The sequence below is a fragment of the Rhinolophus ferrumequinum genome, chromosome 7, assembly GCF_004115265.2.
Source record: "Rhinolophus ferrumequinum isolate MPI-CBG mRhiFer1 chromosome 7, mRhiFer1_v1.p, whole genome shotgun sequence".
In the NCBI taxonomy this organism is placed as follows: Eukaryota; Metazoa; Chordata; class Mammalia; order Chiroptera; family Rhinolophidae; genus Rhinolophus; species Rhinolophus ferrumequinum.
In genome coordinates, this window is record NC_046290.1 from 4,890,426 (window position 1) to 4,903,377 (window position 12,952).

Here is a 12,952-nt window from a genome sequence, read left to right on the forward strand (position 1 = left end):
TTTTCATTTTCAAGAAGCAAATGGCGTTGGCTTATAATGTCCAAATTTTTTTGGATTATTTCTATTTGACAATGTGCGTGATTATTTTTATTAAACATGCTAAGCTGGGTCAGCAAGCCACGCAATGAGTATTCTAGATCAAATGTGTTCAAGCACTGACCACTGGATCAATGAGCAGAAAAAGGCATCTGCTTTCACAGTACATTTCTAAGTTGACCAGTGAGCTTGGTGGTGGTCCCCAGTTTTCATTCTTACTTCAGCATTTGTCAGGAGAGGTCCTGAGTATTCATGTGACATGTCTTCCTGTTCTAGTACTTCATATACAGCTGCATTCTGGGACTGATATCCTGCTCGGTTTTCCTGCGGGTGAATTACGAGTTGAAAATGCTGATCATGATGGTGGCGCTGGTGGGCTACAACACCATCTTTCTCCACACGCACGCCCACGTCCTGGATGATTACAGCCAGGTCTTATTTGAGAGGTAACCGGCTTCCTCTTCCTCCTCTTTACGTTAGTTCTTTCTGGGGACATTGGCCACGTGAGTGTGGGTTTAGTAACTGCAAAGTAGCAATAAGAGAGTCATTAGTAATCACTGTGTGAGAGTTTCCTTCAAGTGATGGTTCAGAGGATGATGTGTGTGTTTATTACAGATTGCGTAGAATGTGTATTATCATAGACGCTCAGAAAGCACGCCGTGGTTTAAAGAGATGATTTTGTTATCTGTACTCTATCGATATGAATAATCCGGGGTTTCTCAGCCTCAGCATCATTGATGGTTTGTACTGAATAATTTTCTGTTGGGGGTGAGGAGCTCCCCTGTGCATTGTAGGATAAGGATAATTAGCAGCCTCCCCGACCTCTGCCACTTAATGCCAGACACAGTCACCCAAAGTCACGACAACAAAAAATACCTCCAGACATTGCCGAATGTGCCCTGTAAAGCAAAATGGCCCCCATGTTCGGAACAGTTGCTTCAACCTACACAAAAATACTGGAAAAATAAGTGGATGCATTTCCGAGTTATAGTACTAAATTTCATATGGGAGTGTTCCTAAAATACCCTTGTATAGAAGGGAGAGCTTCTATCAACTGTGGCAATTCTCTGTTCTATGAACAAATTGACTTCCAAGAAAAGGTATGATTGTGTTTGTTACTCTCCCAGCCTTAGGACTAAATGCTCATAGAACAATCCTCTCAGGGCCATTCACTTGGGTTTATACAAGGTTTCCTGTGATCAAATTGCTTCCATAAGCTTCTAATAAATATTATATTCCCTGCTTGAAAAAAGGTTTAATCATCATGATATTCTCCATCTTACATTTTAACAACAAAACGATGTTTTATCCCAAGTGTTAGATTTATTTCTGGACCCACCAGCCTTCATGTTTCTTCTGTGAGAGCTTTAAGTAATCCTCCATAATATTCCTATATTTCTTTTAACATAAAGCAAATCCTTAAATATTTGCAAGGATTTGTCGCTCTGGAAAGATGGTTTGAGTTGAGAACCCACAACCACAGACTTCTCCTTTGCAGCCCAGTGTCAACTACAGTGGGTCCTTCAGTGTGCAAACATTTCTGACCAATAAGAACACTTTCAGAAACACAACTGCATTGACTTCTCTTCACCTAATTTAATTTTCATCATTCTCCACACCATGAAGTCCTAATAATCTGTAATTAAGGCTTAGGGTAGTAGGGTGGCAAAAATGTATAATTGTATTAAGGAGATTTGATGATTCCTTAGCCAAGATGACAATGAAACCAGAAGTTAATTTTCCAATAAATTCTCAAAATTGTCAACCAAATATGCTTTAATATTTCTGTACTGTATCCAGACAGCCCGTATCAAATCCCTAACTAAATGTACCATTACTGATTTTTACACGCAGCAGACGATGATATTAAACTCCCCTTTATTAAATTTAAAGCTCCTGAATGTGCTACACAGCTGTAGTGAAAGAAAAAATGAGATTAGCAAGTTCCTGATGGGTGACATTTACTTTTTGGGGATCAGAGTGAGATGCACTGCCTGTGATTAGGACCGCAGCAGCAAGACAGCAGTAATTTGCTTGCAGAAAAGGAGTTTCTCCTGTCAGAGCCTCTTCATTTCATTCAAGATCTTTTGTGTTTGTTCTCTTCGTTTTGTCTTTGATAGCCTTAAAGCTAGGGAGGGCGGACGTGAGCAGCCTCAGGGACTGGCCTTCACTTCCGACACGAAGCCAGTATCCTCTCTAAGTAGGGTGCACCTGTCTCCCCATTTCTAATCTTGACCTTAAAGTTCTGGCACTTCCAGATCTGATTCCTTCGCGAGATGCCACAATACCTCCCAAAGCATTCGTCCACCGAAAGATGAATAGTACATGAATTATAACATAATACCAAATTTTCTCTAATATCAGTTTAAAAATAAACCCAAGTGAGAGACTCTGAAAAGTGGAAGTTTAGAATTCCCTCCTGATTTCTCAGCCTCCTTGTGTGTTTGATGCAACCTTGTACCTCACGCCAGAGCCCAAACCCATCAATGTCAATGTTTGCTTTCTCTTCTGAGACTTAAGAGATTCCCTATCAAATGACTGATACAGATTTCCTCATCCTTTGTCTGGCTTACTGATGCTGACACAGCTCTTTCAGACAGGAAACTGGAACGAGGATCCTTTAAAAAGTAAATAAATAAAACTGATCTGGGCTGGTACCTTGAGAGTGACTGTCCCTAAGTCCCAAGCCAGGCGCCCTTTGGGGAGGGAACTGGCTTAAGGAGGGCAGATGTGAGGAGCTGTGCATGGTCAGAGTCACAGAAAAGTGACATCAGCATCAGGACGAAATAAGATGTCTCTTATTTCCCACCTCACCCCCAACCACAACAATAATCATTGGCACCTTCCACAGACTAATAATTTGCATCTGTGGGAGTGGTGCCCTCCAGCACCATAAGCCAAAGGGTCTGGGAGGAGTCTTACCTACCCATGTATCAGGTAATAGTCATACAGACCTTGGTCCCGGGCATGGACCCTGGTGGCCCATGGACCTGTCCCAGCCCCTCTCAGCTGTGGTCTGGGAGCCCCTGAAACATACTCCTACCCAGTCACCCGTGGACCAGAGAGCCTTTGTGGAAGTCCACATTCCCAGAGGAGAGGTTCCAGCGCACCACTGGAAGAAAACTGCAAGCTTGAATGTACTGAGGTAGGAACAGTTTGAGTCCACCCACCTCACCCCTCCTGCAAGGCAGCACAGCTTAGGGCCAAGACACCTTCTCACCCATGGTTTCTCCTGTGGAGGAAAAACACGCACGTGTGATAAGCACCGGCTTCCCAGCTTTGCAGGACGCTACAAGAGGCCCGTGTCTTTCTTGACCCATCCAGAGTACTAAATCGGAAGCGTCATGACTGGGGGTCAGGAAGAGCTGCAAGAATGGCAGAGAGGACTCTCAAAGGGCATTAAAGGGATTCTGCTAACTGCATTGTGGCCTCCATCATGCATTCTGCTCATGAGCCGCAGGGAGCACCTCACCCATGGTTCCCCCCCACCCCAACTGGCCCACAGTCACCCCGTGCTCCATGTACCTCACCCGGCACCCCTGCTCTGTGGCCAGCTCCCTGTGTGCACCCCCACTGGCAGCGGAGAGAGCGAGCGTTGGCTGGGGGCTAGTGAGCACACACAGAAAGCTGGCCCAAACATGCAACTTCAACATTAGCAAGTTTTGTTTGGGAAAACGAAAAGGAAACTGTCACTGGGCCTGGGGCACTGCAGGATGGACAGGAGGAAAACAGGCTTAAAACTTCTGCCACACGAAGGAGCAAGACGCGTTTTACAGTTTCCAAGGACACACAAATGGTGGACATGTACGTGAAAAGACGCTCAACATCACTGATCAGGGAAATGCAGATCAAAAGCACATGAGATATGGCCTCACACCTGTCACAACGGCTGTCACCAAAAAGACAAGAGATAACAAGTGCTTGCAAGGCTGTGGAGAGCAGGGACCTAGTGCACTGGTGGTGGGAATGTAAAATGGGGTGCAGCCACTATGGAAAATAATGTGGAGCTTCCTCACAAAATTAAAGATAGAACTGCCATGTGATCTAGCAACCCCACTTCTGGGTCTTTATCCAAAGGAAATGAAATCAGGACCTCGGAGAGATATCTGCACCCCCATGTTCATTGCAGCATTATTCACAATAGCCAAGACATGGAAACAACCTAAGTGTCTGTCAATGGATGAATGGATAAAGAAGAGGTGATCTATATATAAATACAGATATATCACGCTTTTACCTCAGTTTATCTACTATTACCAACACAACAGAAATTGAGTTCCTTGGGGTACTTTGTAAAAAATAGAGGCTTACTTCACCTAGAAAAACACAAAATTTGTAAATTTAAATGTTTGCGTCTACCTGCCTGGACTGCTTTCTCTCCTGAGAGGAATGAAAATGTTGTTTTTCCCCTCACCAGAACTGTTTGCCTTTAGGTTAGATACTGGTTCACCAGGTAATCTCTGGTGACATACCCGTCACTCAGTTTGTCAGGTTTCTTTGTTCCTTTGGACTCTCAAAACTTGAGAGCCAAAGCGAATGCCCTACAAACAGCCTCAGGTAAACGCCAACTATAAATTAGTGTGTGGCTACAGGCATGTTGGGTATCTAAGTCTCCAGACTCCAATTTTAGGTATCAAAGAAAGTATATTTCGTCACATTTTGGTTGGAACTTTGGCTGAGTTCTGAGTCTTAGAGTTAGAAACTTCCTCAGTTCTCTTAGTTCTGTCTTCCCCACTGTATAACTCACTGATAGGACAACCCTCGTATGTGAAAGTCTGGAGTGGATTTCATCCTTAAAACTTAAAGGGGTGAGAGACAGAGAGAGAGAGAGAGAGAGAGAGAGAGAGAGAGAGAGAGAGAGAGAGAGAGAGAGAGAGAAAGGAGAGGCCTGACACCCAATTAGTTATTGTTTTTATATAAATGGCTAACCTAATTGTTATGGGTTGATCTGTGTCCCCAAAAGAAGATGTGTTGAAGATCTAAAGCCCTGTACCTCAGAACATGACTTTATTTGGAAACAGGGTCATTGCGGATGTATTGACTTTAGATGAAGTCATACTGGAGTAAGGTGAGCCCTAATCCAACATGGCTGGTGTCTGTATAAGAAGATGACCAAAGCAAGGCAGAGATACACAGGGAGAATGTCATGTGATGATGAAGGCAGACATTGCAGTGATGCAGGAATGAGCCAAGGAGCGCCAAAGCTAGTGGCCAACCACCAGAAGCTAGGACGAGGCCAGCCAAGGATTTCCATGCAAGTTTCAGAAGGAGCATCGCCCTGCCCTGCTGACACCTCGATTTCAGACTCTGGTCTCCAGGACTATGAGATAATACATTTCTGTTGTTTTAAGCCACAGAGTGTGTGCTTTGTTGTTTTGGCAGTCTTGGGAAACTAATAAAATGTTCAACAAAATTGACTAGACTGTGCCAAGAAGACCTCCTGGAATTTGATTCTATTCCAGACGCTTCCTCCACACACCAAATTCCTTTTCCTCTCACCTCTCCCACAAACATACAAACAACAAGGTAACCCAGGAGTGAATCTATGGATGGAGAAATTTGTCCTTCAAGCTATAGGAACCCTGACAGCAGCCATCTGTGAGAGGCCCACCGGGGAGACAGGGGCACTGGGTTAGGTTGACAGTGCTTTAAGGCTAGTTGAATAAAAGAAGTTTTAAAGACATCTGAATGAAACCCAAGAAAACAAGATGCAGTCCTTCCTAGTACAGACTCTCAGGAGTGGAAACGGCACCCATGTGTTGGCACACAAGTCTGTTCTACAGGCTGTGCTGTCGCTCTTGATGACTGAGGTCCACTGAGGTCTGTACTTTCAAGTCCACTACCCCGTCCAACAGTGAGAGCCGTCCCTGTCTTGCTTACCCCTAGTCCCCACCTGCAACCACCGAAGTCCGAAGACTCAAGGTCTGGGTGATGAGTAGAGCAGGACACTTCCACCCCTAAACCAATGTTTAAATGCATTACTAGGAGGAGTGCCAAAAAAGGATTTTTCCCAGGAGGTTGCTTGCATGTATTTCCTGTGTGATTAATTGCAAACCCAGTTGGGACCTCAGAGAACTCTCCAGAAAGGCTGTGCTTGCTTTGAGGGCTCTTTTCCCCCTATGAAGCGAGCTGTGACTAGAAGAATCTGCTCATCAGCCTATGAAGGTCAGCAGGCCATGAATTGCATAAAGGGATCGTCCCTCCCAGTCTCCATCAGTGAGCGGGACCTGAGCTGGCTCTGTATGTTTGGGGCATCTGGCCCCTTACCGGGGAATGCAAAGGGGACGTGAGTTCTGATTGGTTACACCAATGAAGCTACTGCAAGGTCCTGACCTGGGAGTTAGCATTTCACTCTTAGTCTGGGGCTTACAGGGATGGTGGGTGGAAGAGGGAGGTGGCCTAGCTGCTTTCTCAAACCCCTGGAATTGTGAAGTAGTAAGATGTTCGTGAAGCAATATGAAAATTAAAACCTCAGCCTGCACCGTCTTCTTGGGCTGTGGGCTGTATTGTACCACTTTTACTAACTGGTCAAGATTGTGTGGATGCAATCAGTATAGGAAAAAATATGAGTTCAGCATTCATTGAAGTCAGCGAGTTTATAAACATCTGCTCCCCTGAGTCCCTTCAACTGTGCTGTTTGACACAGCTGACAGGGCTCCAAAGGAACCTTGTTTCTTAAAACCTACACTAGCAAGACAGGAAAATGGCTCTTTTCAGCTTATTTCATTCTCAGAGAGAAGCTGGTGACCTCGTTATGGCTGATGAGCTCGGATTCTTCTAGCCACAGCAGGTTTGGTCAGGAGGAAAGCACCCTAAATGCACACAGCCTTTCTGGAGAGTTCTCTGAGGTCCTAAGCTCTTGAACCACTGAGACCGGGCAATTGTGTCCTCATTTCTGCAGGAATCCACTTTCCTTTTGAGCTTGGAACCTGCGTTTAGTTAATGACGTTCACCACTCATTCCTTATCTGTAACTCCCTAGTTCCATCCCCTCTCTCGTCACTCTGGTTAATACTAAAAATCATGAGTGCCATTTAGGAACTGTTTCCTGTGTAGCAGGCCCTGTACCAGGTGTATAGTCACCAACACATCCCATAAGGTAGGTATTGGTACCTCCTTTGGCTGATAAGGAACATGGGACCTTGAGGGGTTTATCCTAGGCCCCACAGCTCAGTAGAGAGGGTGGGGCCAAGACTCCAACCTGGGCTGTCTTACTTCAAAGCCCACCTGAGCTCTTTTCTTTAGTATTGTTATCAGTTCCTCTTATTCTCTCATCAGCACTTGAACCCTCCTTGGAGAAGCAGAAAAATCTCAAAGCAACTCTAACTCACAAGCAGAAAGTGATATTTATAAATGATTTAAGGTGATGTATGATGCTTGTGTGACATGGTATCTCTACATCATCAACCTTTCTTTCAGGTCTGTCTTATAGTTACATGTAGGAAACTATCATTTGTCAGCTTATGCAGGACTACCATGGGGGATGGCAGTAGATTTCTCCTTGCCTGCTGTGCTTTCAGGCTTCTCCACAGAGTTAGAAGCAATGGGAGATATAGATATGGATATGATATAGATAGGTATAGATACAGATACAGATATAGATATAGATGATATAGATAGATATAGATAGATATAAATATGGAGAGAGAGATGGATATAGAGATAGAGAGATGATATAGATATAGACATATATATAGATATAGATATAAATATAGATATAGACGGATAGAGATACAGAGATAGATGATATATAGACATAGACATCATATAGATATAGATACAGACATAGGTATAGATAGATATGGATAGACGTATAGATAGATGATATAGATATAGACATAGACATGATATAGATGATAGAGATGTAGATCTATAGATTAGACAGACAGGTATGATTTATCACAAAGAATTGGCTCACATGATAATGGAGGTTGGCAAGTCCAAAATATGCAGAGCTGATATCCCAGTTTGAGTATGAAGGACAGAAGCTGCTATAGGACCAGGAAGAACCAATGTCACAGTTCACAGGTGGGAGAGAATTCTCTCTGGCTCAATGTTGTGTCAGCCTTTGCTTCTGTTCAAGCCTTCAACTGATGGATGAAGCCCGCCCACATTATGGTGGGCAATCTCGTTTACTCCGTCTGCCTATCCAAATGTTAATCTCATCCAAACCATCCTCACAGAAACACCCAGAGTAATTAATGTTTGACCTAATAGCACCCTGTGGCCCACTCGAGTTGACTCATAAAATTGACCACAAGCAAACTCAGATGTGTAGGTGGTCATTGCCTAGAATGTTGAGGTGAGGATGGAGGGCCCCGGCCAGCATGGGAGAACTTGGGCAGGGATAAGTGACTGATGTCTGCCTGGACCTGAGGGGAAGTGGGCCAGTGGATCTAGGGTTTCCATTCTTTTTATGACCTTCTGATACAAAAGCTTTTATATGAAAGAGGGAATAAGAATGGATGCCTGCGAGAAAGTCGTATGAAAGTATCTTATTCATAGGTTACAGTAGCTTGCAAAAATTGTTTCCTTCTTCATTTTTATATCTTATATGATTATTAAATTCTAGCAAACTATCTCTTTCTGAGAATAATGACAAAAAAGTGGAAGGTATCATACAGAAGATGGGACAATTAATTTCGTGAACTTTCCATTGTGTAAGCGCATGGTGGAAAGTTTGCGAACTTAATTGTGCAAACTTCATATATCACATTATTCATATTGATAGTGTAAAAATATTACTAATACTCTGCTATTTCTTCCTCTTATATTTCTTAGAGCGTGGTATAAAGTAAGAAATCTATATTAATTTGGAGGGACTTTTTTTATTGAGCTCTCAAAATGGGATTGTTTTGTTGTTTTGATGTAATCTGGGTTTGAAGATATATTTGAAAACACGCGTGTGTTTGGTGGGAGTAGAATGTAAACAGGCACTAGAGATTCTGAAGTTGCTGGCACACATTTTAAGTCCTGTGTGTTTGTCATTTTGTATTATTTTTGTCTTTTTTGTTTGTTTGTTTGTTTTTTAATAGACCAGGCATTTGGAAAGACCTAAAGACCATGGGCTCAGTATCTCTCTTTATATTCTTCATCACACTACTTGTCCTGGGCAGACAGGTAAGAAGTCTGATTCTTTGCCTAACTTCTGTCCAGTGCTGCGTTAACAATACTTTGCTGATGTGCATTGTAGTTACTTTCATGCAAACAAATGTTGAAGCATCAAAATCATCTTATGTAGGGGAAAGTAGGTAGCGCGGGTGTGTGGGCTTAGATAGAGACAAAAGGAAAAAGGTCTTTCATTGTTTTCCACAAGTGGCAAACTTTGTGAATATTAGTGATCCAAATCAGTTTTCTTGTTAAAGCTCAAAATACATTTTGGATGTCTCGTAAGGCTAAAAAAAAGTGTTCCCTCATAGCTGACATCCCTTGACTAGGGTTTCATTTGCTTTGGGAAAAACATCTTGACTGGGGTTTCATTTGCTTTGCAGAGTGTATAGCACGCCTCTTCTTTTTTGCTGTCGCTTGCAATCATTTCTAGAAATACAGTCCTCTGTTCAAACATTTTATTTTGTGATGTGAATGAACCTGTTCCTCCTTGGGCCCCCCACCCCCTGTTGGTCTCCCAGTAGAGGCTGTGAGTGCAGGGGTTTTTACAGGCAGTATTCTTCCTCTGCCTGCCCATAAAGACAATCGCCCAAAGAACAGACTCATCTCAACTGTGCCTTCCTCAGTCCAAATTTGCTCTGAGTGCTTCAATGGAGAGCATGAGTCGAAGAAGTGACTCACTTGGAAATAACCAGCTAAGATACAAAGCCAATTAAATTACATACACATCACTAAACTGTTAAGTAGGAAGCTGTCGATCGTCAGGGCAGAATCCAGATCTGTGAGTGACAGCCCAGTAGCCTGGGGACGCTGTAGTCTTCTATCTGCCAGAGCGGTGCAAGTGGCAGCCTTCCCCAGAGGTCAGGGGACAGCCCTCACCCCTGTTCCTGGAGCTTGGGAGATCCCTGTCTCCCCGCTGCCCTCCCCTGCCTCTGTCCCTGGCACCCGCTTGGTTTTGCTTCCTTTGGCTTGCATTATTGACAACCTGTACATTTCAATTAACCCATTATCTAATACCATGTCCTGATTTTTGTTTTGTTTTTTTGCCCCGGTTGCATTTGTTTCTCCTACTACCTGGTTTTCGCCATAGTGACCAGCTGTCTGTTCTCGCTCATAGAGAAAAGGCATGTCCTCCCTCAGGAAACACTGTAGTTTTGAGGTAAAAGAACCAGAGTTCCTTGCAGAATATCACCTAGACATCATCCCTCAAGAAACGACGTGGCCATCCCCTCTGTGAGGTCACCTGTGTCTCCGTTTCCTACCTGGGACGTTTTGTCCTGCACTCCCTCCCGTTAGAACGATCACTCAGATGGCTTCAGAGCAATACGTTTAAGAACCTAGAATAGTATTGAATTCTCCCACATATGTATTGATCACTGAGATGGTAAACACTCCATCCCACTACATAAATGCTATTGAATCCTCCGGCTGCCCATCGGTCACTCTCTGATGGATTTAAGATAAATAGTCAAAATCGTTAATAGTATGGTTGGGCATTAATTTAACACAGTAGAGTTAATGCTGGTCTTACAGGAGTCATTCCTTTTGGTCACTAATGTGACAATAAGTAATATGTACATTCAGAGGACTCAAAGTCATTACTTCCCCCGGGAGAACTCATATTCATAGTCGTCCTTTAACAAGTAGCACCAAGGATATTCCAGTGGGAGCCAGGAGGCTGACCTGCAGTCTGAAATCATTAAGAGAATGGCTTGCTCAGGTCCCAAGACTTCCGGGCTAAGAAGAACTGCAAAGTCTGAGATGTAGCGTTTCTGTACACCCTTCTAGAATAACACATATGTTATAAACTGGCATTCGGTATTTGAAATCAGGTTTTTAGGTTTCATATGTGTTCATATCCTCAGAGTTGTTTATTTCCTGAATGGTTTTGTAAACCATCGCACAGACCTTTTGCAACTTATTTTTGTTGTCATTTGTCCTAATGGTTCCCCGGCCCCATACCATCTTTTCTGAATTGATGATGATGTGTTTGCTTTCTGAGCAAGTTAGTATACTAATATTGCTGTCGGTTTCTAAGAAATCTTAATGAAAACATAATCCATGCCCTGGATAAGAGCTGCAGTCCTGTTCTCTGTACTGAAATCGAGTTTGTGATGCAAATACTGGCCAACTCAAGGGCCTTTCCTGTATTTCTCCCGGGTTTAAACAGCTCACTTGCACCAAGGGCCTGCCTTCTAGGTGGGCTCACTCGAGACGTGGAAGCAGGCAGTTGGCAGCCTCGTGGCCCACGAGTGAGGCTGAGATCACTATGTGTGACAGTTCAGAATCCAAGCAAAGGTGATCACATGCTTCCTGCACCCCGGCCAGGGACTGTTTCTTCTGTCTGTGTAGACAGACATAAATCCCTCTGGTTCCTCAGTGTGTTTTCAGAACTAGACAAAGCACAGAAGTGACCTGGAGGCTGTGCTGGGATGTCAAACAGCAGTGAGGGCCGCTGGGGTCCCCATCTGGCCTGGATGTCGTTTCCAGGCTTCCTGCTCTCTCCTGCCCTTGCTGTGAATGAAGAGCAGATGTCATGTTTCTGAGTGGGCCCTGGGCCCCTGAGAACATGGAGAGTAGCCCCAGATAGAACCTGAGAGATGGGTGGCGATGTGAGGAATGGAGGTTCACGAGGCAGGGCTGCTGTGCTATTGGAAGTGACAGGCAGAATCACGGAGGCAGGGGCTCCCGACTGGCCCTCTGCTGGATGTCTCCCCATGAGCTCCCCTTGTGATTCTGCCAAATCGCCCTTTCTTCCTCGTATAAGCAGCCATTGGAGTCCCCGCCCACCCTAAATCCGGGCTGATCTCTGCTGAGATCCTGAAGGTTATTACATCTGCAGAGACCCTCTTCTCAGTGAAGGTCACGGTCACAGACACTGGAGAATAGGACTTAGAATGGTCTTTGGGGGACACCGTTAAATCCATGAGAACCGGTGTGGGACAGAAACATTTGTCCTCCTTTGGGTGTTGCCACGAGAGTTTCTAACGGACCTGTACATCAAGAAGAAGACTCTACAGCAGAGTCTTGCTGTGGGAGGGCAGACATGACGATTTGGCAAAATGCCACTTTCCGTCCAATGTAGCTGGTCCCAGGCTGCTCTGGTTCCTTGTGGTAGGAGACTTGGCAAAATGCTTGCCTGCAACGCATGAGCAGTTGCTCGGAAAACCTGAGCGGCCTTTTCGTGTGGTTTACAGAGACCTTTCTAACCTGCCTGAATTGGGCTTGCTGCCTGCCCACTGGCTCCTGGGTTTCTTCTCATGTTTCATTTTTGTCGAATCTGGGGCACATACCTGTGTCTTCTCAGTGCCACCATCATGGATTGTTCTGTCATTTTAGTTTAAAACCAGCCGCACCACAGGTTGATCCCCCAAAAGGCCCAAATAAATCATCTATTCTCCAAGCAAGGGCCTTTTTTTCCTGAGTGCCTGGCATGATTGCCATAAATGCAGAATGTGGAGAATAGGGTATTAATGTAAAATTTTAATATAAACACACTTAAAATTATCTTTTTCAGTCTTTCTTAAAAAGGTCTGGCTATCGGACATAAAAATAAATGGCACCCCAGAAAAGGAAGAACAGTTTCTGAGTGTGTCATATATAGTTTGAGCAAACCTAATTAATGAATGGCCAATGTTCTTCAGGTTTCAGAATGTAGACTTTTTTTTTTTTAAATCTCCATTTGTTCATGAGCAGCCATTCGTGTGTGTGTGTGTGTGTGTGTGTGTGTGTGTGTGTGTGTGGTTTTATACTGTCACTGGTATAGTTAACCAAACCATAAAAGAAACAAACCCCCTGCATTTAGTTCC

General features: G+C 44.1%; 1 protein-coding gene across 1 annotated transcript in view; it reads left to right on the forward strand.

Moving 5' to 3' along the window:
- ADCY2 (adenylate cyclase 2) overlaps positions 1-12,952 on the forward strand; it is a 359,401-nt gene that overhangs the window by 320,666 nt on the left and 25,783 nt on the right. The window contains exons 18-19 of the mRNA XM_033110844.1: positions 313-482; positions 9,071-9,155. Coding sequence (XP_032966735.1) covers positions 313-482; positions 9,071-9,155 — 255 coding nt within the window. The remainder of the gene's footprint in view (positions 1-312; positions 483-9,070; positions 9,156-12,952) is intronic.